Source organism: Littorina saxatilis, linkage group LG3 (assembly GCF_037325665.1).
Source record: "Littorina saxatilis isolate snail1 linkage group LG3, US_GU_Lsax_2.0, whole genome shotgun sequence".
In the NCBI taxonomy this organism is placed as follows: domain Eukaryota; kingdom Metazoa; phylum Mollusca; class Gastropoda; order Littorinimorpha; family Littorinidae; genus Littorina; species Littorina saxatilis.
Genome location: NC_090247.1, coordinates 35,610,276 through 35,635,870, shown reverse-complemented (window position 1 = coordinate 35,635,870; position 25,595 = coordinate 35,610,276). Strand labels below are relative to the sequence as shown.

The 25,595-nt window shown below is 43.0% G+C and overlaps 1 protein-coding gene across 3 annotated transcripts in view; it reads right to left on the bottom strand.

Moving 5' to 3' along the window:
* The window catches only part of LOC138962255 (spondin-1-like), a 196,869-nt gene that overhangs the window by 80,383 nt on the left and 90,891 nt on the right, over positions 1-25,595 (bottom strand). For all 3 annotated transcript variants that reach the window (XM_070333996.1, XM_070333995.1, XM_070333997.1), the window contains exon 2: positions 6,789-6,886. In XM_070333996.1, coding sequence (XP_070190097.1) covers positions 6,789-6,886 — 98 coding nt within the window. The remainder of the gene's footprint in view (positions 1-6,788; positions 6,887-25,595) is intronic.

Genomic DNA, 25,595 nt, shown 5'->3' with positions numbered 1-25,595 from the left:
GAAACATTTTTATTGTAAAACAAAGTCGTCTTCTGTTCTGTGAGCACCTTTTGGCACTTAGTCATATATATATATATATTTAAAAAAAAAATTTTTTTTTTACTTGTCTTTGTTGACTTGTGTTTAGAATTAATTAGAAAAAAACACAGTAAACACCAATTACTTAATTAATTAATTCTTGTGTTTAGAATCTGACATCGCCTGCTTCCAAGGCCGTCTGAATGGTTTGTTTCTTCTCCTCGTTTTTATTTTTATTTTTATTTTTTTCCAACAATTTGAGAAACCCAGACATCGTCTGCTTCCCCAAGAACGTCAGTCAATGGGAGCTGTTTTAACACCTGTCGTGGCATCAAAGCGACCCAGAATGGCCCCCCGAACCCTCCCATTCTTGCCGAGGTCTGACAACATCTATTATCAACACGGAGTAAAGAGCGGGCAGCAATCATCTCCTGTTTTCATAATACTGCTGACATGTGGCTGCTCTTTTCCCAGCTCATGAGTCAATTCACTGTATGCATGCTGTTATACCCATACGAGCAGCGCAATAGCTGGAGATTCTCACTTTGAGTTGCAGTGCCGCGACGCGACGAATTTGGACTCCTGCCTTGGTCCTATATGTGGTCGAAGGTTGCTTAGGTTTGTTATTCTCTTGTCCTGTTTTCTGGTTTGTTGTGAGAAGTCCGTAGGTATTCTGCGCCCTGACGAGCAGCGCAATCATGAATCTCCGATCCTCACTTTAGGCCGCAGTATAGTACCACAAGGTGACGAATCGAAAGACTTTTGCGCTGGTCCTCCATGTGATCGAGGTTTGGCTGATGTTTGTTATTCTCTTGTCCCTGTTCGCTGGTCTGTTGTGAGCTGTCTGTTTTAGCTTGGGATTGGGTTTGCGAAGGTTTTGTTGTTGAAACGCAACCGAAGACACCCGTCCATCCACAGGTTTTGCCCCAGGTTCCTGCGCTGACAGAATGTCCTGGGATGACCCTTAAAGGATCGCTCTAGAACCAGGCATTTGCTTACCTGTGGTATATGTACGCGTATTCCTCTTGTCTGCTGTGCTGATTCTGTCCTGTACTCTAAGTACTACAAAGAGCCTGATTGTCGTTACCGGGTCGTTCCTGACGATGTCGAGGTCATTGGTTCTATTCTACGAGGTGACTTCAAAACTGGTATTGGGAAAACACGTGGTATGTCCATCATGAGTACCGTTTCTGTCGCTATATTCTGCGGTTTAAGTTCTGTGTGTTCATTAAACTGAGAAGCTGTACTAGGCAAGCACGTGGCAAGTCCCTCAAAAAAGCCATTTCTGTCTCTATCCGTGTCATTATTGTAAAGTGCGAACGCCTCTCTGTTAAAGTACATCAATACAATACTGGCCTTGGACTATTATAGCCTTGACAAGCTGCCCAGAGTACCTTCAAGATGTGAAGCCATTTTGTCCTTGACTGAAATTTATGCTACGGGAATTAATCTCTACACCGTTTTATTGATTTCCAAAGGAGCAGCGTATTAAAAGCCTATTGTCAAAACACTACCGCCACCTGTCAATCTCCGACCAGACCCATTCCAACCAAAGCATGTCAAGGGAAAGGGACTCCAAAGAGACCTGTGCGCCACGCATCAGTGAGGTCTTTCACTGGGATCAAAAGCTGCTGAGTCCGGAGCGCGAGCCGCATTCAGCCATCAAGCTGACAGGCACTGTGATATCCTGTACAGTGAAACCCCCCCTTCAAGACCCCACATTTAAGACTACCTCTCTTTCAAGACCCTGCTTTTCTCAAAGAACGTTTCGTTTTGTCTACAATTAAACGTCCCAATAGCAGGCCTTTATTGGTTTTTTTTTACTTCAGCTTTCTAAGTGATGTTGCTCATAACGTAAGTATATTTACTTTCTTTTTGAGACCTGCTGTATCCAGATTTGTTGCGTTCTTAAAAGGGCGGACCACTGTACACAGCCAACGGTTCGAGTACGCTGCTCTTGGATTTGTAAACGTCAATTAGCATGCACACCGTACACATTTTCCAGCAGGTCACGCACCCGTGAAGAACTTCCGGGTCATTGAAACGATGAAGCACGGCTCATGGGAGGCGGACTCCGTGACTCCAGGTCTGTCCATGGATCGGTGGAAGAATGATGAGGTTTTGAGAATGGTGTATGACGTTTATAAGTGCTGTTTATTGTTAGTGTTGATGAAGAGAACTGGTGCTCGCAGCTTTTCAAAGTTGTCCTCCAATGAAGTTGGTCGTTCTCTGTTGTTTTGGTTTGTTTTCGCCTTTCACGCCACACAACAGATTGTTAGCTTACCTTTGAGATATTGTTTGTGTGTGGAAAAGTAAAATTGTTCAGATTCTCCTATACGTAGTTTCTTCTCTGTACTTTTACATATTTTCTTAAAAGTACATTGCAAAGATTTTCCCGGAAAAATTCTTCGGGGCACATTGCAGCCTATCTTCCTCTCGAATCGCTGTATTGTGTTTTTCATACCTTTAAAATAATAGCCCAACAATTGCCCCTGTGGTTAAGATCAGGATCCTTGCAATTTTTTGCTTTTAACCTAACACCTTTCAGCTACCAAGGTCCGTAACGCTTGCTTATTATGACATCACTGGTATTCGTGGCTTCTTGTCTTAAGAAGTTATTTCCATACGCCATGCCACTGCTGTATCTCCCGTGCAAATCTATGCCACTACAACCTTTAACATTGTGTGTCAAGCCACCCACGGCATTTTCTTCAGTCATTTTTCTCATTCTGATAAGTGTGTCAGAATGACTTTGTCATGACCTTCGTACCCAGCTAGGGAAAGCATCCTTGCCCTGCTGGAGTAATGTTCAATTACGCTTTTATCCCAAGGCTTCATTATATTAAAATAAGGACTGTGTGTCGGTTTTTTACCCAAAGACTTCATATTGTCTAAATTACCAACTTGAGGTTTTTTCTGAAGGCTTCATAGTGTTGAATGCACAGTTTTGAAACAGATCAGTACAAACTCGTGTTCTTAATAAGTTTGTTTTCAGTTCCTTTTACACGTTTCTTCGTGGGTTCCTACCTTGTTCCTGCTGGGCGTCCTTTAAAGCAAGGCTTGTAGCTTCAACTATGGCCCGTGCACTTATAGTTGAGCAACATCGTTTTTACACATTCCTTCGCCTCCCATTCCTTCTTGCGTGATGGATACATTGGGTGTTGAAGAATGCATGGTAGATGATCGCAAAGGAAGCTTAAATCTGTGAAAAAATACTCGCACATTTCTTGAGCGCTAATCAGTCTTAACAGCTCCAAAAATGATACGGCTATTCTTGCATTTGGTGTACCTTTCCACTTAAAGTTCTCCAAGAGCCCACAAAAGATTAACTTAACTCTTGACTGCCGCTCTTTAAGCTGTCGTTAAATGCTCTTGCAGAAGAATATTATTCAATCACAGATTTAGCACTTCACACCGCTTAACGTTTATTCACCCTGACTGACCTGCTAACGGCATGCACTGATGGCGAGCTGGTTCTTCGTACTTCGCATACAGACTTGAATTCTGCTCCTTTGCGTTTTATTCTTGAGAAGAGCCTGCGACAACATAGCATCGCACCAAACTCAGCCGCTGGATCTGTACTGCTATGCGTCTCAATCTCTAACTACTGTATTTCAAGAGTCTGACTCTTGTAGCCGTCACCACTGCTTTGTCGGAAAGGCAATGGACGCAATGACCTACAGATTCTGCTTTATTAGTCTGCAAATCACAAGATCACTTCGCGACAATGTAGCACCCAGCATAGATGTTGCCCTTCTGTTGCTACGTGTCTGTCCGTGCACGTTCGGAACAGCCTCATCCTCAGAACAGTCCAAGTAGCCTTCTTGGAAAGATAATGAATGCCATCATTTTGATTGACCATTCTTTTGATTTACGAACATCTTCAAGACTCTAGCTCTTGAAATTGTCCGTATTGACTTTGTCGGGACGGTGACTGACGGGATGACCTGCAAGACTTCAAGGTTTGGCTTTATTGGTCTGTACTTCTCAAGGAAACCAAGCTCAGCTGCTGTAAGACCCTCTCTCTCGGGCCGTCAAAGCTGACCTTTTTGGAAAGATAATGGACGCGATCCTTTTGACTAACCGTTTTTCAAATTCCTGCCCTCCTTCTTCAAAACATTCTGGCTCTTGAAAGTGTCACTTCTGGCTCTGCCCGGAAGATAATGAACGCGATGACTTTCACTACTTCCAAGTTCGCCTTTATATTGCTCTGCTCGTCTCAAAGGAACTTCGCGACAACGTAGCACCAAGCCCAGCTGTTATCTTTCTGTTGCTTTAGGCTTCCTCAAACGTTCACAAGTGTTTTGCTCTAGAAACCGTCACTATTGTGTTTCTGGATACGGTAATGAACGGAATGATCGGCAAAGCTTCAAGGTTCTGCTTTATTCGCCTGCACTTCGCAAGGAAACTTCGCAACAAAATTGCACTAAGCCAAGCTGCTGAGTGTCTGTTGCTTCAGGTCTTTTCTCGATCGTCTGCAAGAGCAAGACCCTTGGAACCGTTAAATTTGACTTGCTTGGAAAGATAATGAACGCGATGATTGTTTTGGTTGTGCGTTCTCCTCGTTCTTGTCTTCTTTCATGTGAAAATGTCCAAAAGACTTTGACTCTCGAATCTGTCACTATTGACTTTGTTGGAAATATAACGTACGGCATCACTTGCAAGACGTCAAGGTTATGCTTTGCCGGACTTTTTTGAAAGATGATGAACGCGATGTCCTACAAGACATTCGAAAACCGGCTTTAATTGTCTGCTTGCCATTCGTTTTACTCAGGCACTTCAATTTTTTTTTACGCCACTGTGCTAAAACTGCCAGTTTTAATGCCCGATACAATCCCTGCAGGAGGAATGTGATAATAAATACCGCTGACTGGGTTAAACATACGTTTCTCTTCGCGTTAACGATCATGTAAAGCATCACATATTTCTCCAGGATCTTACATTTGCTATAAAAACCTATTTTAGACGCAGCGATTTTACTACCAATGTTCATGTCACACTATGCGTCCGCGATTATGCCTCACGTTGACCACGCGATTACATTTCTTGACATACCATCACTTTCACCAGAGCCTATGAAAATATATTGTACACACCACACTACGATCTGTCTGGGGGCCCGGGTAGCTTAGGTGGTAGAGCACTGGACTTGTGATCGAAAGGTCGCTGGTTCGAATCCGGGCCGGGACGGACACGGGTCAACTTTATGTGCAGACCCAGAGACGGTATCCATCTCCCACCCCCGTGTCACCACAATGGCACGTTAAAGATCTTGGTCATTCTACCATAAGTGCAGATGGCTGATACCACCTAAACACGCATACATCAAAAGCCGTGAGGGCGTAAAACTCGAATCGTATAAACCAATTCATGTCCAATATAGGCAATTAAGACCTGACGGACAAAAAGCCCCTTAAAATTTACTTTCTTTTACGATCTGTCTGCCTGCTTACTGTGGACGGTGAGATTTTTTTTCCAACTGACTGTGATATTTGGGGGGACTGTCGTCGGTAGCCGCGCTTGATCTCTTTAGCTTTGAATAGTTATAAACACCGGTCAGAGATTACTTTCTCCTATTCGAATTATAGACTCTTCAAACATTGCGTCTAACTCATGCTGGTGTTCCTATACCCGGCATAAAATTTCTTTACCGCATTTCAACAAATGATGCTGAAGCAAAACGTTGGCGTTTTTGCGGTTTCAATCTAGTATTTGAAATTTGTGTACAGATATTAAAATAAGCAGCTCCCCCCTCCATGATACACACTGACAATGAATACAATTATGTTTCAACGAGATTTTCAAACATACTGAAAGAGAGAGTGTGAACCGTCTCTGATTGACCCTGCCTGGTTTAAAAGGCATAAAAAGCCAAGAACCAATTAAGCAAAACGTATCAAAGGAATCGCAACGAGAGTGAAACGACTTAACTCCACTCCTCATCCTGTTTCCGCCATAGTTTAAAATAAAAACATCAGGTCAGAGCAGTTAATTTCATAAAAAAGGTCAGATCTATCTGAAAAGATTTCACCGGAAATCCCTTCACTGATGTCGAATAAGTCGTAAAAATGCGAGATGTTAACCTTTCTCTTTCTCTACAAAGTGCCAAGATCATATCCGCTCTTTAGATACTTTACTCAAAGCCGCTACTTTCTTTTATTAAACCTTTGAAGTGGCTCTTGAAACAGGATATGCAATTGAGGATCGCTAATTTGTACGAGCAGTTAATTGCAGTTCGTTAAAAAATCTGAATGTGTTTACTAGTTGTTCAAGTGACAGTAAAAGCTACATTTAAACCGCTCGCGTCTTTGCGAGTGTGCATATGGTGTTAATTTACACACATTACTGCACGGAGGCCAATAAAAGAAAAACACAAGTCCTCAAGATCAAAGTAATGAAGGATGCGATTAAAACCACAACGTATCTCTAACGCTCACAGAGAGATAGACGCTCCTGGACAAAATGTGCCTTTGTAAAGGAGGATCCACTAAATCCTAGGGCATTGATGAAAATTCAAATGAATGAAAATAAAGGAAAATATTGAAAACACACACACACACACACACACACACACACACACACACACATACGCACGCACGAACACATCCATCCATACACAAACATACACACACGCACGAGCACGCGCACACACACACACACACACACACACACACACACACACTAACACACACACACGTACATACACACACAGATGCCGCGCAAATAATAATACATGTACTTATCCAAGTTACGATAGTCGTTGTACTTACATCAAAGATTCCCACGGAAGTGGAATCGTTGGTTCCCTTAATATTGGCCGTGACGATCACCCCCAGCATGGTTTGATCCTCGGACCCACCGACAACCACTGCAACAGCAAGGAAAATAGCATAAGAATAAAGTAGTTGCATGCAGTGCTTTGTTATTTTCATCACAAAGACGTCTCCGAGCCAAGCGAAGAACGCTGCTTACAACTTGCGATTCCATAAACATGATTTGGCAAGATTGTATCTTCAGGTTTTTGGCACCAAAAGGCTTTGAGACCAAATTAAAATTTGACGGCGCCAAGAGTCTTCCTCTTTCAGACGATTAAGAATAAACTAAAGAGCACAGAGAATAATCGATGATACAAGAAAAAAGAGGGTGGGACAAGCTGCGATAAAGGAGGATGATATAAATGATAAATGAAATGACGAATCATCGCCGACGCGAACACGTTCAACAAGATGTTTCAAGCAACAACAAAAAAAACACCCATTCTCTTCCCCAGCGTATACGCAAAGACAGAAAACATGCCTTTTAGTGCAAAGGACAATCTAGTATTCTGATTAATAGCGGTTTCTGGTCCCAAGGAGTACTCATTCGAGAAAGGACATCGAAGGCAAGCAAACCTCAAAACAAACTATATTCCAAGGGTAAAATCAAAGGACGGACGTCTTATTGTTTTTGTTCGTAAAGTTCAGATATCCGCAGGAAACAATTAGCCAGAACGTTAGCCAGAAAGACACCCTGTTGTTTTCCTATCGGATCTTCGCCGCGAGTGTTCGTACTGAAACACCTACTGTTGTCAAAACGCTTTGATCTGCTAACTGTTCAGCAGCCATCGTGTTAATTCAAAGTCATGAAGGGGGTAGGAAGAAAATTCATCGTACGATTTATGACTTTTGTTTTCCCCCCTTGCAGTGCACGCTTGCACACACAAATATAAAAGCAGACAGAGAGAGAGAGAGAGAGAGAGGGGGGGGGGCAGGCACACAGACGGACGGACGGACGGACGGAAAGACAGACAGACAGACAGACAGACAGACAGACAGACAGACATTTAGAAACACGCACGCATGCACACACCCATAACAAGCTTCTACAGAGGGGGAGCGGGTGTAGACATACAGAGAGAGAAAGTGTCTTTTATTTTGAATTTGAATCTTTTTTAAGTATGATATCTCAGACCTCTGACTGAATCCTTGTTGAGCACTAAAACAAAGAAGAAGAAGAAAGAAAGAACGAAGAAACAAAGAAGAAAAGCATTCCGAAGTCTATTTCAATGTGCACAATTAGTTGCAAGAGTGCAACAAACATACACCCACGAATCTAACCCATCCTGACAACATACATCCTTTCTTCTGACTACGTTAAAGAAATATGGATTTAGACTTATTTTGCCGACATGCACAAGAACCGGTGTCGACGCGTGCGTGCACTAGCAAGATGTACACAAACATTGCAAATTTAGAAACATCACTTGACAACCTATGCAGATAGGATCCGACATCCCCATCCATCACCATCAGCATCAAGCGATTCTGGAATAGAGGAAAACCCGTGAACTTGCTCTTGCACCTTTCTCTCCTATTTGTCGCTTTATGCGTCCGTGTGTATGTCGGCGTCTCTCTCTCTCTCTCTCTCTCTCTCTCTCTCTCTCTCTCTCTCTCTCTCTCTCTAGCGCGCTCTCTCTCGCGCGCGTGCTCTCTCTCTCTCTCTCTCTCTCTCTCTCTGTCTGTCTGTCTCTGTCTCTCTGTCTCTCTCTCTCTCTCTCTCTCTCTCTCTCTCTCTCTCTCTCTCTCTCTCTCTCTCTCTCTATGTGCGCTTGTCAAAGATAAGATAGCATGCATGGCGGGAGCCAATCCGATACATCCGATGCACTTTCAGCATCCCTTACACTCGGCAGTGTTTATCTGATCACACGTCTGACATGCATGGAGGATAGCAGGAGAAACATCGCGGTAGAGGGAAAATTGAACCAGAAATACATCATGGAAAACGCAATGCATGAGCATTAAAACAGCTTCACATTCTTCCTATCGCTTTCATCGCCCATTCACCTAATTCAGCCCCCCCCCCCCCCCCTTACCCCCTCCGTTTCTAACCTTTCTGCTCCACGTGACCTTCTCCTACCGTGGTTTTAAACTGTTTCGCAGCATGGATACCGAAAGAACATTTATCGGTTTGATAGTATAGAAAGGCGTTTACGAGAGACAGAAACAGGAATAATGTAATTAACTTCACTCAATCTTTTGCCTGAAACGTATCTTTGCCACCAATCAATAATGTACATGCAGCTAAAAGGTATTTCAATAAAACTTATAAAAATGATTCCTTTGCGAACAGTATTGCTCTTGCGTTTTACTGTGGTGTGAAACGGAGAAAGAAGGGTGTGTGTTTACGTGTGTGTGTGTGTGTTTTGGATGTGAGGGGAAGGGGAGAAGGGAGAGAAAGGAAGGACGTGCATGTATGTGTGTGTTGGAGGTGGGGGTGTTTGTGTGTGTGTGTGTGTGTGTGTGTATGAGCGTGCGTGCGTATCTGTGTGTGCGTGCGTGCGTATCTGTGTGTGCGTGTGTGCGTACGTTGCGCGCGCGCGCGCGCGCGCGTGTGTGTGTGTGAAAATTATCCTCCTCGTAGTCTTAATTAATACACATCAGTAACAGATAATAGAAAAGAAAACTTGCAGGAGGACAAGAGAACGTGCTCAATGAACAAAAGATGTGTTTTCAACTCAAACGTTTTTCCTTCGACACACCAAATACTTCTGTTAGCCCCGCTACAAAAGAGACCCACGTGCTAGTCGCTTTAATCAGTTGCAGCAAGAATCGCTTACTCAACAAGAACTTTACGAGGCGATTGAACAAACTACACGACAATGCCTACCATAAGCCATCCAACAAAGCCAACAACGGGCTGACCGTTGGCACAGTTTGACCAGCAAAGTCCTTTTTTAAAGGCCTTCAGGACCCGGCTTGGCCGTAGAGGGCCACGCGGTTAACTCAGCTTGAAACTTGGTCAGTTTGCATTATTGAACGTGTGTTCTGAGGAAAGCGCTGTCCGATTTTCAGCCGACTTACAGTAGATTTCTACACACGTTTTTGTCGGTTAAAAAACACACCAAAATACTGTTTGAAAGTTGTCGTCGTGTGCATAGTTTGAAGTAGCTCGCCGACTTTCATAAGAGTTCAACCGTCCAGGCCCGGGATGCATAACACATTTAGCGAGACCAGACTCCCGAGGACTGTGCGGACTTACAAAGTAAGAGGGTGGGGTGGGGATGGGGTCTTAAATTGGGGAATCTTAGAAGGGGGTTCCACTGTAGTAGTAGTAGAAGTAGTAGTAGTAGTAGTAGTAGTAGTAGTAGAAGTAGTAGTAGTAGTAGTAGAAGTAGTAGTAGTAGTAGTAGAGTAGTAGTAGTAGTAATTAATACACATTAATTAGGCCTTAAGCTTATTTAAATCGCTTGTCCAGTATTTAATTTAATTCTCTATTTTTGTATGAACTCAAATGTTTAGTGTTCTTAGTATGTCTTGCTAAGCTAAGTTCTATTTAATCAGAGTATGTTTGCGTGTGCTTACACTTAGTGATATTGTAAAGCGCATAGTGCTTTTAGTTATGCGCTATAGAAATCTCCTTAATAATAATAATAATGATAATAATAATAATAATAATAATAATAATAATAATAATAATAATAATAATAATAATAATAATAATAATAATAATTGTAGTAGTAGTAGCAGTAGCAGGAGCGGTAGCAACAGCAGTAGCAGCAGCAGCAGTGCAGCAGTAGTAAAATTGAAATAACAAAAAATATACCCGTATGTCCAGCAAAACCTTGCGCCCCTGTATGATGTCATACGGAACTCGTGGCCTGTTTCCACACTCCTTTTACACAGTTTTGGGGAAATACGATCACATACTGAGTACCGAACCGATACAAATATTTTATCATTCATCTTGTCTCAGAATGCCTGTGTAACATCCCGTGTGGTCACATCAGTTCGTCCCCCTGGGGACATTCTGGGAGGGAGGAGCAGAACGCGTGTTACACCAACGAACAGTCCTTGGACGAGAAAAATGAGACTACATTTGTCTGGGTCCCGCACTAAGAATTCGCTTGTTCTCCTCGCAACCTCTTTATATTTGTGTCATCAGCGACCTGTCGTCTCACTTCGGAGCTCTATAAATGAGCACGGGGGTCAGTCTAATACCCCGCAGTTAAGGCTAGACCAGGACAGTCACACCGCTGGACATTAGCGTGTGTCATAAATCACAGGTCAGTTTGTCGCCGCGGTCTGCGAATAAAACCCCACATAAGCAAAACGTGAATGGTGGTATAAAATACTATCAACAGTTTCGGCAAAAAAAGAAGAAACAGGGATCCTGGACGAACACCTTTTTCAGCAAGGTTTGTGAGTTTGAGAAAGTGCAATTTTCAGACCAAATAAAAACAACCGAGGAGGAAAACAAACGGGTATTTAAGGAATGAAATAAAGAAGAAGAACCAGAACAAGTACAAGAAGAAGACGGGACACAAATCAAAATGTCACCATAGCAATCGGGTCGGCGCCTGAACCACAACAAATTGCTCCACACCAAGTCTCATGTATCGTACATCACTAAAGGCGCTGTTTGCATAAATTCTCTGCATACATTGCATAAATGTCCTGCATTTTTCGCGCACTTGACTTTTATTCACTCATACTCGCAGCCATAAAATCGAAACATTACAACTTGTTTGTGAAAGCCTTACAGAAAAATATCACGCTGAAATGTATGTGAAAAGATACGCATAACAGCTTTTGTCATAACCCTAGAAAAAGAAGCGTCATGGAACGCTTTTCATTCGAATGTTTCCTGACAACGACAGAACTATTTTTTTGTGAATATTTTATTGACCTTATGAATTTGGGTGTTTGTAAGCCTTGGCCAAAGGTGCTGGTTATTAATAAATGGTAGCGACAAAACTAGCTATTAATATTTGATTTACCCTTACGAATGTTAGCAAACCTGAAACTTGGCAAAAGGGTTGGTTATTATTGTCTGTGATTTCGACTCAGGGGCCTGAATAATTATGAACACCTGTGCAGCAAAGTAAACTATACCATTGCTTTCATCTTTACAGCTGAAGCGGCCCGCTAGGCGCTGTGCATCGACAGTACTGATATGATCTATTGGGAAAAAGAAACATAAGCGAGACAGAGGGACACATTTTAACGGACGATAAATTTTCACGTAACAGCAATGAAATCAAACAGAAAAACAGGTGATGGTGATGATAATAAACACCTGTGAAAAACGACATCAAACACAAAATTAAAATTCACAACGATGAGATAGATATTTAAGCAACAAAAATCCGAGACATTTGAAAAATGCATGTCATAAATGCCATCAAGCGAATAGTGGGCGACGCCCAAAACGCCATTTGCATTGAAAACACTTATACATTTGTTGATAGCGAACAACCGACGCCTTGTTCCTCCGCAAGCCATACCAACTCTCGACAAAACCCATCGACAATAAAAAATAGAAAACAGTATTACGGGTGCGCACAAATCCCGAGTTTTTAGAAGTCATTTTTATCGATGTCATAAAAAGAGACAATATTTAGAAAAAAATGCAGAGATGAACAATTTTTTTCTTTCCTTAAAAAGATAATTCCTCTTACCGGATCAACCATCGTGTAAACAATTCTAGATCAGTGCAGGCATTATTAGGAACAAAAACGCCATTCCACTTGGTGACATACCAACTACCAACAGCTTGACTGATTTCGATGCAAAGTCGGACTTTGCTGTTGCTGAAACAATTTGGTAAATTACAGGGGTGGGACTCTCGTGTGATCAAAAAAGAAGAAATACCTTTTTTTCGAGAGCGATTTAAAAGAAAAATGGTACATTAAAATCTGTGCAATCTGGTGCATTCTGAAAGTAAAATTATACTTGTTTGGATCAGGTAAAAAAAGACATTCTCCTCACTCCCCCCCCCCCAAAAAAAAAAAAAAAAATCCCACCCCAGCAACAACAACCACACAACCCAACCAAACAAAAAGAACACTTTCACACAACATTGATAGCATTGTAATGGTGCATATTTACGTAATGAACCATATATCCATAATCCAATGCTGGCAATAGTATGACGCGGAAAAATAGATTATTCAAGCGGAATTCGTAATTGTGTCCACGGAAATCCGCGGATTCGCGGAAAAGTTCCACCCCTGAAATTAACACTGGTGTCCGTTACGAAGTGAATACAGGGACACTTTTCTCGCCTGCACATAACGCAGCAAGGCTGCTGATTTGTGGTATGTTTCCAAGCAGAAGGATGCTCTTCCCACATACCGCAACACGGTGGCCTAGTGGTAAGGCGTCCGCCCAGTGAGCGGGAGGTCGTGGGTTCGAAGACTCTTTAAAATTGGCAATCTAGTGGCTGCTCCGCCTGGCGTCTGGCATTATGGGGTTAGTGCTAGGACTGGTTGGTCCGGTGTCAGAATAATGTGACTGGGTGAGACATGAAGCCTGTGCTGCGACTTCTGTCTTGTGTGTGGCGCACGTTAAATGTCAAAGCAGCACCGCCCTGATATCACCCTTCGTGGTGGACTGGGCGTTAAGCAAACAAACAAACAAACTCTTGCCACATGTAAACGTCTGAATTGACCTATGGACTCCAGGACAATTGCGACTGACTTTCATGCGAAAAAAAGTCTGGTGGGTCTTGTTTTTGCTCTATTGGTGATTTACTAGATTGTCTAAACGGGACGGAATGTAGCTTTAACAGTTGTGTGCCATAAGGTCCCGTGACCACAAACAGGTCATCCAAACAAGCCGTTTATAATGCTTGAATGCTCGCAGCAGTGCAGAAGGATTCTCATGCTTTGAGTCTTTATTTTTCTCACAAACGACAACACTACATTAACGCACAGGGTGCTAGCGTTTTGCATAAGGCATTGCTGTCCATTTCAGTGTGGGAAAAAGAACACTTGCGGTTTTTGTGGCGCGATGTTGTTGTCGTAACATGCCGTTGGTTTGTCTGAATTGCTAATGTGCACGCTTTTCTTACGTATGCCAAAGTGTTCATGTCAATTCAAATCAGTCTTCTTCTTTTTACATTTAGTCAAGTTTTGACTAAATGTTTTAACATAGAGGGGGGAATCGAGACGAGGGTCGTGGTGTATGTGTGTGTGTGTCGATGTGTGTGTGTAGAGCGATTCAGACTAAACTACTGGACCGATCTTTATGAAATTTGACATGAGAGTTCCTGGGTATGATATACTCAGATGTTTTTTCATTTTTTTGATAAATGTCTTTGATGACGTCATATCCGGCTTTTCGTGAAAGTTGAGGCGGCACTGTCACGCTCTCATTTTTCAACCAAATTGGTTGAAATTTTGGTCAAGTAATCTCCGACAAAGCCCGGACTTTGGTATTGCATTTCAGCTTGGTGGCTTAAAAATTAATTAATGACTTTAGTCATTAAAAATCTGAAAATTGTAAACAAAAAATATTTTTTTATAAAACGATCCAAATTTACGTTCATCTTATTCTCCATCATTTTCTGATTCCAAAAACATATAAATATGTTATATTTGGATTAAAAACAAGCTCTGAAAATTAAAAATATAAAAATTATGATCAAAATTAAATTTTCGAAATCAATTTAAAAACACTTTCATCTTATTCCTTGTCGGTTCCTGATTCCAAAAACATATAGATATGATATGTTTGGATTGAAAACACGCTCAGAAAGTTAAAACGAAGAGAGGTACAGAAAAGCGTGCTATCCTTCTCAGCGCAACTACTACCCCGCTCTTCTTGTCAATTTCACTGCCTTTGCCATGAGCGGTGGACTGACGATGCTACGAGTATACGGTCTTGCTGCGTTGCATTGCGTTCAGTTTCATTCTGTGAGTTCGACAGCTACTTGACTAAATGTTGTATTTTCGCCTTACGCGACTTGTTTTTATCTTATTTCCGTATTACAAACAAATCTTGAGCCCAGCGTACATCAGTGGCCTCACTGTGTGTGCGTGTGCGTGTGTGTGTGCGTGCGTGCGTGCGTGTGTGTGTGTGCGTATGTGTGCGTGTGTGTGTGTGTGTGTGTGTATGCGTGCGTGTGTGCGTGTGAGTGTGTGTATGTGTGTGTGTGTGTGTGTGTGTGTCTGTGTGTGTTTGTGACAAAGAGAGAAAAAAAGACAGACATACAGACAGACAGATTTATTTCACAGGCGGAGGAAACATTCCGAACCCCACCAACACCTCGAAGACCACCGATTTAAAGGTGGTCGTCTACATTTTTGCTTTTTTTCAATAATCTTATGGTTAGATTTCGCTAAAAAGTTATGTCAGATGACGAATGAACCATGGGGAAAAAAGTTATAGACAAAAAATATATATGTCAAAAATTTTTTATTTTTGGGTAGCGTGACTCACGCTTCCAATATTTTGTTTTCTGTTTGCTGAGAACATGTGCTTTGCCTAAAAATACTGACCAACCAAATTCATGTTACTATGCTTATAGCCACGCCCAAACAAATGCAGCAACAGTTTGACACTGGAGCGATGTCCACGCTTTTTTTTAAACGCACGAAATGCACGGGATTTGAGAGGAGTTTTACGCTTGGCATTTTCCAAATAAGGATATCCTACTATGAGTACTACGCTGGAATACTACAATGAATTTTCAAACGGCTACACTGGCTTCGTCTTTCCTGATCGAAAGGGGGTGTATCTATATATATATATACGACTTGTGTCTGTGTGTGTGTCTGTGTATCTGTGTGTCTGTGTGTGTGTCTGTGTATCTGTGTATTTGTGTATTCGCCATGCACGGCCAAAGTTCTCGATGGATCTGCTTCAAATTTGGTGGGCTTATTCAGAGAGACCCCGGACACAACCTCATCGATGAGATATTTCAACACGTGCTCTCAGCGCGCAGCGCTGAACCGATTTTGGTTCCACCTCAGCTATTTTGGTTCCACCTCAGCTACCCGGGCCCCTATACCGACACACCAAAGCCGCTACACCACATCACAATGCCAAAGTTCTCGCTGGATCTTTTTCAAATTTGGACACCGTATTCAGCTACACCCCGGACACAATATCATCGATGAGATATTTCAACACGTGCTCTCAGCGCGCAGCGCTGAACTGATTTTGGTTTTTGTGTTCATTTCACCATTATAAGTATCTCATGTTTGGCGTTTATCTCCCTTCCTTCGTGTGGCTTTCCCGTTTGTAAGTTACTATTACTATTTTTAGAATGTCACTGCGCTGTCCACTGCGCTGTCCACAACGCTTCCCTTGCACCCGTAAGTTGTTCTTACTGTCAAAGTGAAAAGGTCGAATCAATTTATAGCCACGCGAAAAATACACTCTCACCTATCTCTATATATTTATAGATACAGATATGCATATATATATACGGCTTCTCTGTGTGTGTGTGTGTTTGTGTGTGTGTGTGGGCAAAAACCTGTGTATTGTAGAGTTCTGTTTGTGATGTGGTCTAGCGGCTTTTGTCTGTCTGTATGATCTGGTATGTGAGAAGCCACAGCAGATAATTTAGGGATAAGAAATAAGCTCTAAAATTCTCAATCCCGTTTGACAGGACTTCGCCTTCAAAGGTGATTGTGGTGAACCGCCACGCTGTTTGTCTCTGTCTCGCGCCGTTCACCCCAAATTCCTGTTTCCGAGTTACTATTTTTAGAATGTCACTGCGCTGTCCAGAACGCTTCCCTTGCACCCGTAAGTTGTTCTTACTGTCAAAGTGAAAAGGTCGAATCAATTTATAGCCACGCGAAAAATACACTCTCACCTATCTCTATATATTTATAGATATAGATATACATATATATATATATATATAAGCTGATTGGCGGCCTATACCCCAGACGGGGTCACAGGCGTAGGTGAGGTGAGGAGGTGATATATATATATATATATATATATATATATATATATATATATATATATATATATATATATATATATATACGGCTTCTCTGTGTGTGTGTTTGTGTGTGTGTGTGTGGGCAAAAACCTGTGGATTGTAGAGTTCTGTTTGTGATGGGGTCTAGCGGCTTTTGTCTGTCTGTATGTTCTGGCATTTGAGAAGCCACAACAGATAATATAGGGCTAAGAAATAAGCCCTAAAATTCTCAATCCCATTTGACAGGACTTCGCCTTCAAAGGTGAATGTGGTGAACCGCCACGCTGTCTGTCTCTGTCTCGCGATTCACCTCTAGTTGTTGATATTTGTAGATAATAGACTCTGCATTTTAATGGTCAAATAGCGATTTCGGTATAAAAATGTAGACAAGGACCTTTAATATGGGCTGCAGAGATATCAAATGAAGTCTGCACCCTGCACACACCCCATTCATTCTCTGTAATTGAAACCAAGCCAAGACAAGAAACCCTGCAAGAAAACAACAGTGCACACATACATCGCCCAAACAGCGAGAGTCAATGTGTCAAGTAAACCCGATCTTAAATAGAGAAACAACTATATCACACCTTTTTTGCTGCGTTCGAGGATGTACCACAGAGCCAACTGGTGGGTTCATACGTGCTCATTTGCATGTGATCTTACATGGGAAGGCGTTATAGGTATTTTGTCTTGACACAATCGTGTAATAAATTTAGATGCATTGCATACTCGATGAAACCGCCGTGAAACTTGAACCATGCAGCTAGAGTATACAATGTATTTTGTTTTGGGTTAGCCGGTCGAAAATCGTTAAACATTTACATAAAACCTGTTTCAGAACAAGGGGGGGAAAGGAAACACACACGCCGCGCGCGCAGAGAGAGAGAGAGAGAGAGAGAGAGAGAGAGAGAGAGAGAGAGAGAGAGAGAGAGAGAGAGAGAGAGAGAGAGAGAGAGAGAGAGAGAGAGAGAGAGAGAGAGAGATTAAAACATGTTGTCAAATGAGAGTGAGAGAGAGAGAGAGAGAGAGAAGAGAGAGAGAGAGAGAGAGAGAGAGAGAGAGAGAGAGAGAGAGAGAGAGAGAGAGAGAGAGCGAGAGAGAGAGGGGTCTAGTGAGAGCAGAATCTTGCAGTTTAAGCAGCCACCAGTTCTCAGTCTTCCGTTTACTTTAGCGATACCTACTTATAATTTCAAAAGAAATCCCAATACTCGTACCATCTTTATTCCAAAGAAATTTCAAAATGAAAAGTTCATGACATCTTTTCTGACAGAAAATTAGCCGAACAGATGTCTCGAATTTCGACACCAAAGGGAGGTCAACCTCGCAAGGTAAGAAGGATAACTCGCACTGCTAGGGCGACAACTCCTGTTGCAAGGGAGACACACAACATTGTGTTTGAGACAAATGGTTTTTTTGTGCATGATGGATCACCGATAGCGCCTCTGGTGCTCAGATTTCATATTCCCCACAGGGTGCAAGGCGACGAGACAGTGTCAGAATCTTTCGTGACAGAGAAACTTGAAATATTTCATCTGCGGTTACCGTTCGAGTATTTTCATTCATTTCAACGCCTTCTGTTCAGGGATTACTTTGGACATTCAAGATGTGTCTCCGGACGGAAGACAGACAGTAGACGTGAGGACAATGTTAATGGCGACGAATATTGTTCACACGTGGGTTTTTTTTTAACAGCAAATCATTGTCGAAACAACTGATCAACATCGAATGGATATTTGAATAGGGGAGAGGTGGAGGAAGAATAAGAGGAACAATGACAGCAGCATAAAGAGCAATGGAAAGCTAGAACATGTGTGTGTGTGTGTGTGTGTGTGTGCGTGCGTGCGTGCGTGCGTGCGTGTGTGTGTGTGTGTGTGTGTGTGTGTGTGTGTGTGCTCGCGCTCGAGTGCGTGCTTTCGTGCGTGCGTCCGTTTGTTTGTCCGTATATCTGCCTTCTTGTCATCCTGTCTGTGTTTATTTGCTTTTGTGATAGTAAAAAAAAATGTCAAGCATACTTTGAGTTCAAGTTCACATAAGCCCTTACAGGCATTGTGTTTCTTTAACAGCCGTTTACCTAAATCTCTTGCAACCCATTTTCTCTTTATTACGCTCTTGTTGTCGCCACTGCAGAATTCCGATATATACCTGGCGCCTCAGTGTCACAACAACAGGTTAACGATACCACCTAACTCTCCTATTAAACACACCGCTATTTTTAAAGGTACTGCACTTCCAGCGTACGCGATCATCTTTACCGCCACAGACCTGCGCATGCTTTCAGACGGAATAAAAGCATGCTTTCACTTGGACACATACCACAACTGAATAGCCTGGCTGCATTCTGTGCTGAGTAGAATCATTTTGATGACTTGACTTCTTAATTGAAACTAGTCGCTTAAACGAAATCAATCAATCAATCAATCAATGACGCTTCTATCGCGCATATTCCGTGGGTACAGTTCTAGGCGCTCTGCAGTGATGCCGTGTGAGATGAAATTTTATACGGCCAGTAGATTGCAGCCATTTCGGCGCATATTTACCTTTCACGGCCTATTATTCCAAGTCACACGGGTATAGGTAGACAATTATTAACTGTGCCTAAGCAATTTTGCCAGGAAAGACCCTTTTGTCAATCGTGGGATCTTTAACGTGCACACCCAATGTAGTGTACACGGGGGGAGGGTTCGGACACCGAAGAGAGTCTGCACACAAAGTTGACTCTGAAAATAAATTTCCGCCGAACCTGGGATCGAACTCACGCTGACAGCGGCCAACTGAATACAAATCCAGCGCGCTACCAACTGAGCTATATCCCCGCCCCGGGAAATGAACTTGTCACCGCGGAAAACAATGAGGATGGCGCGCCATCAGGATGTTGATTGTACGTAAGTGGCCAAGTGGAGATGTGGTCTTATCGTACTTAAACGCTTGGCAAGATCTGTGAAGGTGAGTCGAATCGTTTACGTATATAGGGGAAGAACCATGCCTTTAACGACACCACCTAACTCCCTCATTAAACATGCGGCTTGTTTCCGTCTTTTTCAATTGCGAACAAAATGGGCTTCATTGCAAATTAGCACAGGTGATGTATGTGCCACGAACACTCAACAGTGTAACGGTGATTCACTTAGGGCAAAGGGTAGGGACTGACAAAAGAGAGAGAGAGAGAGAGAGAGAGAGAGAGAGAGACACACACACACACACACACACACACACACACACACACACACAAACACACAGACACACACACCTACACACACAGACACATAGACACAGGGCGCGTAAAAAGCATTCTTGTAAGAAAAAAAGTATTCTTCTAAACGTCACACCTGTGAAATCGAGCCCGGAGGGAGGAAACTCGCTTCAGAATGACAAGGATCTTGTTTCGCTGCGAGTAGCGTAGAAGAAGCCTCTTAAGACCTCCTTGACTAATTTGCGAATGATGAGAATCTTTTGTGGGGGGCTTGGTTGGGGTTACGGGTAGCATTGTAGCGGAGGCGTTAAAATCCGGATGAAACGTTACCCCTGTGTCTTGTTGGGGTGTCATCTGCGGACAATGTTGGCAACGGTGATACGAGTACTATAGTTGGGGTTTACTAAGGTGTTTATTGTGCACAAGCCTTACGATCGCTGAAGCACAAAACATCCTCCCTCTTGTCTTTCACACTTCTTCCCTCGCAGAGAGAGAGAGAGAGAGAGAGAGAGAGAGAGAGAGAGAGAGAGAGAGAGAGAGAGAGAGAGAGAGAGAGAGAGAGAGAGAGAGAGAGAGAGAGAGAGAGAGAGAGAGAGAGAGACTATTAGGGTTTAACGTCCTCTTAGACCAACTGGTCTATATGGGGACAGGTATTGGTAATACGCTGAAGATATGGTGTGATACTTTGATTCGAACAAGCCCGCTGTGGCTGTCTTCTTCGACACACCAGCATTGGGTTTGTCTCGTCAAAGTATCGAAATACGATCATGATAATCAGAGATGCGTGTCTTCGTGTTTTCCAAGCCCCGAGACTTTCGCTGTGAACGTGGGATCTTTTTCGTGCGTATGTGTGCATACGGGGGTGTTCGAACACCGAAGAGAGTCTGCACAAAGTTGACTCCGAGAAATAAATCTCTCGCCGAACGTGGGGATCGAACCCACGCTGATAGCGACCAACTGGCTACAAAGCCAGCGCGCTACCAACTGAGCTACGTCCCCGCCCTGAGAGAGAGAGAGAGAGAGAGAGAGAGAGAGAGAGAGAGAGAGAGAGAGAGAGAGAGAGAGAGAGGGAGAGAGAGGGAGAGAGAGAGAGAAACTTGAGATAGACAGAGAGAGACACAGACACACAGACACACAGACACACAGACACGCACACACACACACCGTACACACACACACACACACACACACACACACACACACACACACACACACACACACACACACACACAAAGAGGCAAATACACACACACCCATAATATTTACTAACCCGCGAACGAAAAGATGCCAAGTAGGCCTAAGCACTGAATACAAACAAACAAAGCATATCCACACTTTACTACCAGAAGGGTGCAACCACCTACCTTCTCACTATCAAACTAACACCCCGAGCAGACGATGCAAACGAGGATGTACCCGATTCCATCTCAGATTATATATATACCTCTTTGCATGCAGGCAGACAGACAGTCTGAAACGGCCCCGAAGACGGCATTCCGTTCCGTTAGTTACAGAAGAGGCGTGATGTACACGCTCGCTGTCCCAAGAAAACATGCACGCCATAAAAATACCGTTTTGATTGCCTTCCTTAAAGCCTGGTAATAAAAAATGAACCTCCGAGATTGTGGAATATACAGGCATACAGCAGATTCTTGACACTAATGACGCTCCTAACAAGCCCAAACTATTCCTTCCCACAATCCCTTTTGGCTTACTACACCACCTGTCCCTCCTCGTCCGGAGAGTTCTGCAACAAAAGGGAGATTACTCTCTTGATGGCGAAGAGCGCGAAGAATATTGCCCGGGTAAAGAAAGGTCGACTCTGAGTCGACGGTGAGGGACGAAGCTGGATCTGATTCAGCCTTGGCTAATAGTTTAGATTCCATCTTGAAACTGCATTGCACACTAAACGATCCCATCAGGACGATGCCACTGAGAAAGGTATCTATTTGAGTAAAAAATAAAAATATAAAAATATAAAAATAAAAACCAAGGACGATGATGACGCTGACCTTGACGGACCGAATGTTTGGTGCTCGTGACTCACCGTGCGTTTGAACTCAGTACGTAAAAAAAAGAGAAAAAAAGAAGAAGATCATAGAAAGTTTACCAGTTACGGTAAGCAGTTTGCATATGATTCTCTACATACAGAAGTCTGCTGCCTATTCCCGAAGACAAGCATCTCTCTCTCTCTCTCTCTCTCTCTCTCTCTCTCTCTCTCTCTCTCTCTCTCTCTCTCTCTCTCTCTCTCTCTCTCTCTCTCTCTCTTTTTCTCTCTCTCTCTCTCTCTCTCTCTCTCTCTCTCTCGCTCGCTTTCTCATGAAAACACACACACACACATACACAAACAAACAAACACACGCACACACACTCTCTCTCTCCCCTCTCTCTCTCCCCCTCGCTTTCTCATGGACACACACACACACACAAACAAACAAACACACACTCTCTCTCTCTCTCTCTCTCTCTCTCTCTCTCTCTCTCTCTCTCTCTCTCTCTTCCTCACTTTGGTCAGCAATACGACGTCTTACTTTTTGGCCAAGAATCCTCAGGCAAGTTAGTACCTAACGTGTCACCCCTCACGGTGTGTGTGGTCAAGCAAAGGTTGCAGATGGTCAAGCGGCCAGCAGGGGGGCGGGCTAGAGTTTCCACCCTTATAGAAAAGACGCCTTCTTGGCTTACCCGATTTTCCAAAGACTAAGTTTGCCTAGGATTTTGACTCGTGTGTTTTGAGGAGCGGAGGGAGGGGTGTATGTAGTTTGGTGTATGAGGAGTAAGGGGAAGTAGGGAGGTGGCGGGGTAAGGGTGGGTGGTGGGTGGAGGGTAGAGGTCATCTGAGGTAAGTTGCTATTGTACACCAGAATAACCATGACCTCAAGTTAATTACCTCTAGCTCAGGGTCCAGCACTCTTATAGCTGACCACGAGCAAAGCCAAGAATGTTTTTCACGGCTGTTAACTAAGATTGTCCAGGAGCTGTTGTTAGAGATTTGTCCCTCGGTGTGTAGCATTGCACTACAGGCTTAAACAAGTCGCGTAAGGCGAAAATACAACATTTAGTCAAGTAGCTGTCGAACTCACAGAATGAAACTGAACGCAATGCAACGCAGCAAGACCGTATACTCGTAGCATCGTCAGTCCACCGCTCACGGCAAAGGCAGTGAAATTGACAAGAAGAGCGGGGTAGTACTTGCGCTGAGAAGGATAGCACGCTTTTCTGTACCTCTCTTCGTTTTAACTTTCTGAGCGTGTTTTTAATCCAAACATATCATATCTATATGTTTTTGGAATCAGGAACCGACAAGGAATAAGGTGAAAGTGTTTTTAAATTGATTTCGAAAATTTAATTTTCATATTAATTTTTATATATTTAATTTTCAGAGCTTGTTTTTAATCCAAATATAACATATTTATATGTTTTTGGAATCAGCAAATGATGGAGCATAAGATGAATGTAAATTTGGATCGTTTTATAAAAAACATATTTTTTTTTACAATTTTCAGTTTTTTAATGACCAAAGTCATTAAGTAATTTTTAAGCCACCCAGCTGAAATGCAATACCGAAGTCCGGGCTTCGTCGAAGATTACTTGACAAAAATTTCAACCAATTTGGTTGAAAAATGAGGGCGTGACAGTGCCGCCTCAACTTTCACGAAAAGCCGGATATGACGTCATCAAAGACATTTATCAAAAAAATGAAAAAAACGTATGGGGATTTCATACCCAGGAACTCTCATGTCAAATTTCATAAAGATCGGTCCAGTAGTTTAGTCTGAATCGCTCTACACACACACACACAGACAGACACACACACACACACACACGCACGCACATACACCACGACCCTCGTCTCGATTCCCCCCTCTACGTTAAAACATTTAGTCAAAACTTGACGAAATGTAAAAAGGACGGTTGTGGACAAACTGGTAAAAGGGCGACAATTACTTATGATGAATATTGATGGTTTTGATGATGATGATATCGACGACAATGTTGTAAAGTTCTGTATGTCAAGCTGAGCGACAAAGTCCAAAGCAATATGTCACTCACAGACGCCGACGAGGGCAAAGCCCACAACAACGATAATTGCAATGAAATAAGGTCAATAATTTATGTTGAAGAACACGATTATGACGAATCGGTAATCACCGAAATTTAAAACTCCTACTCAAACCCAAAGGCATGAGGATTTTTTTTATGGTAAGAACAACGTACATCAAAGCAAAACGAGCTTTAGTCTATCACTTGACCCTCGTCTTCAGTTCATATGATCTCAAATATGGTGGGCTAGAAATCAGCAAAGCCGATCTCAGATCGATCAAAGACCCTTCTTTTCGCCTGTAGATCGATTGAATGGCCCTTCCTTTCGCCTGATTCGTTTGTACCGGAGGAACTTAGATCAGCGGTGATTACAATCTATGACACTCAGCCCCCAATCAGGTGAAGACTTACGCCCATTGCGAAATGGAAAGCCACCACACGAGACACACGTGGCATGTCACCGGAGGGGAAAGTTGTAGGTGTTTTGGCCTGTCGATGGGGTGGGTGACCTCCTAACGACGTCTTGTTAAGACGTTTTTGGTGTTATAACTTAAGGTTGTGGACACACTCACACAGAGTTAGCCCGTGAAAGGAATGACGTTAAGATGCTTGAAGAGTTTTGTTTATCGATTTCTGGAGCACGCTTGAGAAGTTGCTTCTCACATTTTCCAACGATCCGTTCTGAAAACAAGAGTAATTACTGACAATAGTAAGGGGTTAATCATCGCACAGAGGAGGGGAGGAGGAGGTGCAGTAAATGTTTTCTCGATAACCCCACACAGACTTTGCTCTACATTTTCATATCATACATGGCCGGTAAATTGAACATTTGGCCGGAAAGCCCAAGAACTGGTCAATCGTTGGCATCCAAGAAATTAGGCAAGGGACAAGCTTAACTTCACAAATTAGGCCACTACGGGCGTCGTCTGCATTCCTTGTTTGAATTCAAAATATGTGGGTGCTAAGCGGACGAAGAGAAAGGGGAATTAACTTCCACTTGACATCCCCTTTTTAACAAAACAAAGGCAGCGGTAGACTCAAATATGTAGTTTGCTATACAACAAGGAAAGTTTGCGCTTGCTCCATTAGCACGTTTGGCTGAGGTGTTTGCACGAACTCGCCAGAGAGAGCGTATGTGTTTTGTGCACCGTTTATAGGTGTTTTGCACGGCGCCTTATTAACATCAACAAATCATGTCTAGGGGCATTTTAGGAGACTAAAGATGTCAGTTAAGCAAATTTGCGCCGCCTCTTCGATCCACGGCGGAATTTGGCGAGAGATAAAAGCCTGGAAGTGTCCGCAAATTAGGAGGGAATTGCTAGCATTAGGCTTAGCAGAGTGGCCTCCTTTTTATCTGCTTTTTATGTGGGGACTATTTTCAGCGCGGCGTGGTGTGGGTGACGAGACAGTGAGACGTCATGCTCCTTTTAAAACTCTAAGTGGGACGGATGGAGAGAGTTTTTTGAAGTTCGCTCCGTTACTCGCTTAGCTCTATACTCTGCTTTTGATGTGGTTCGCACAACTTTTAGAACAAATATTTAGTTCACGGCTGACATTTGAATGGACGCTGCACCTGTGGTACGCTAGTCTTGGAGACTGTAAATGTTTTGGGGGGTAGGGGGTTCCCTGATCGCTGTCTTGACGATTGGTT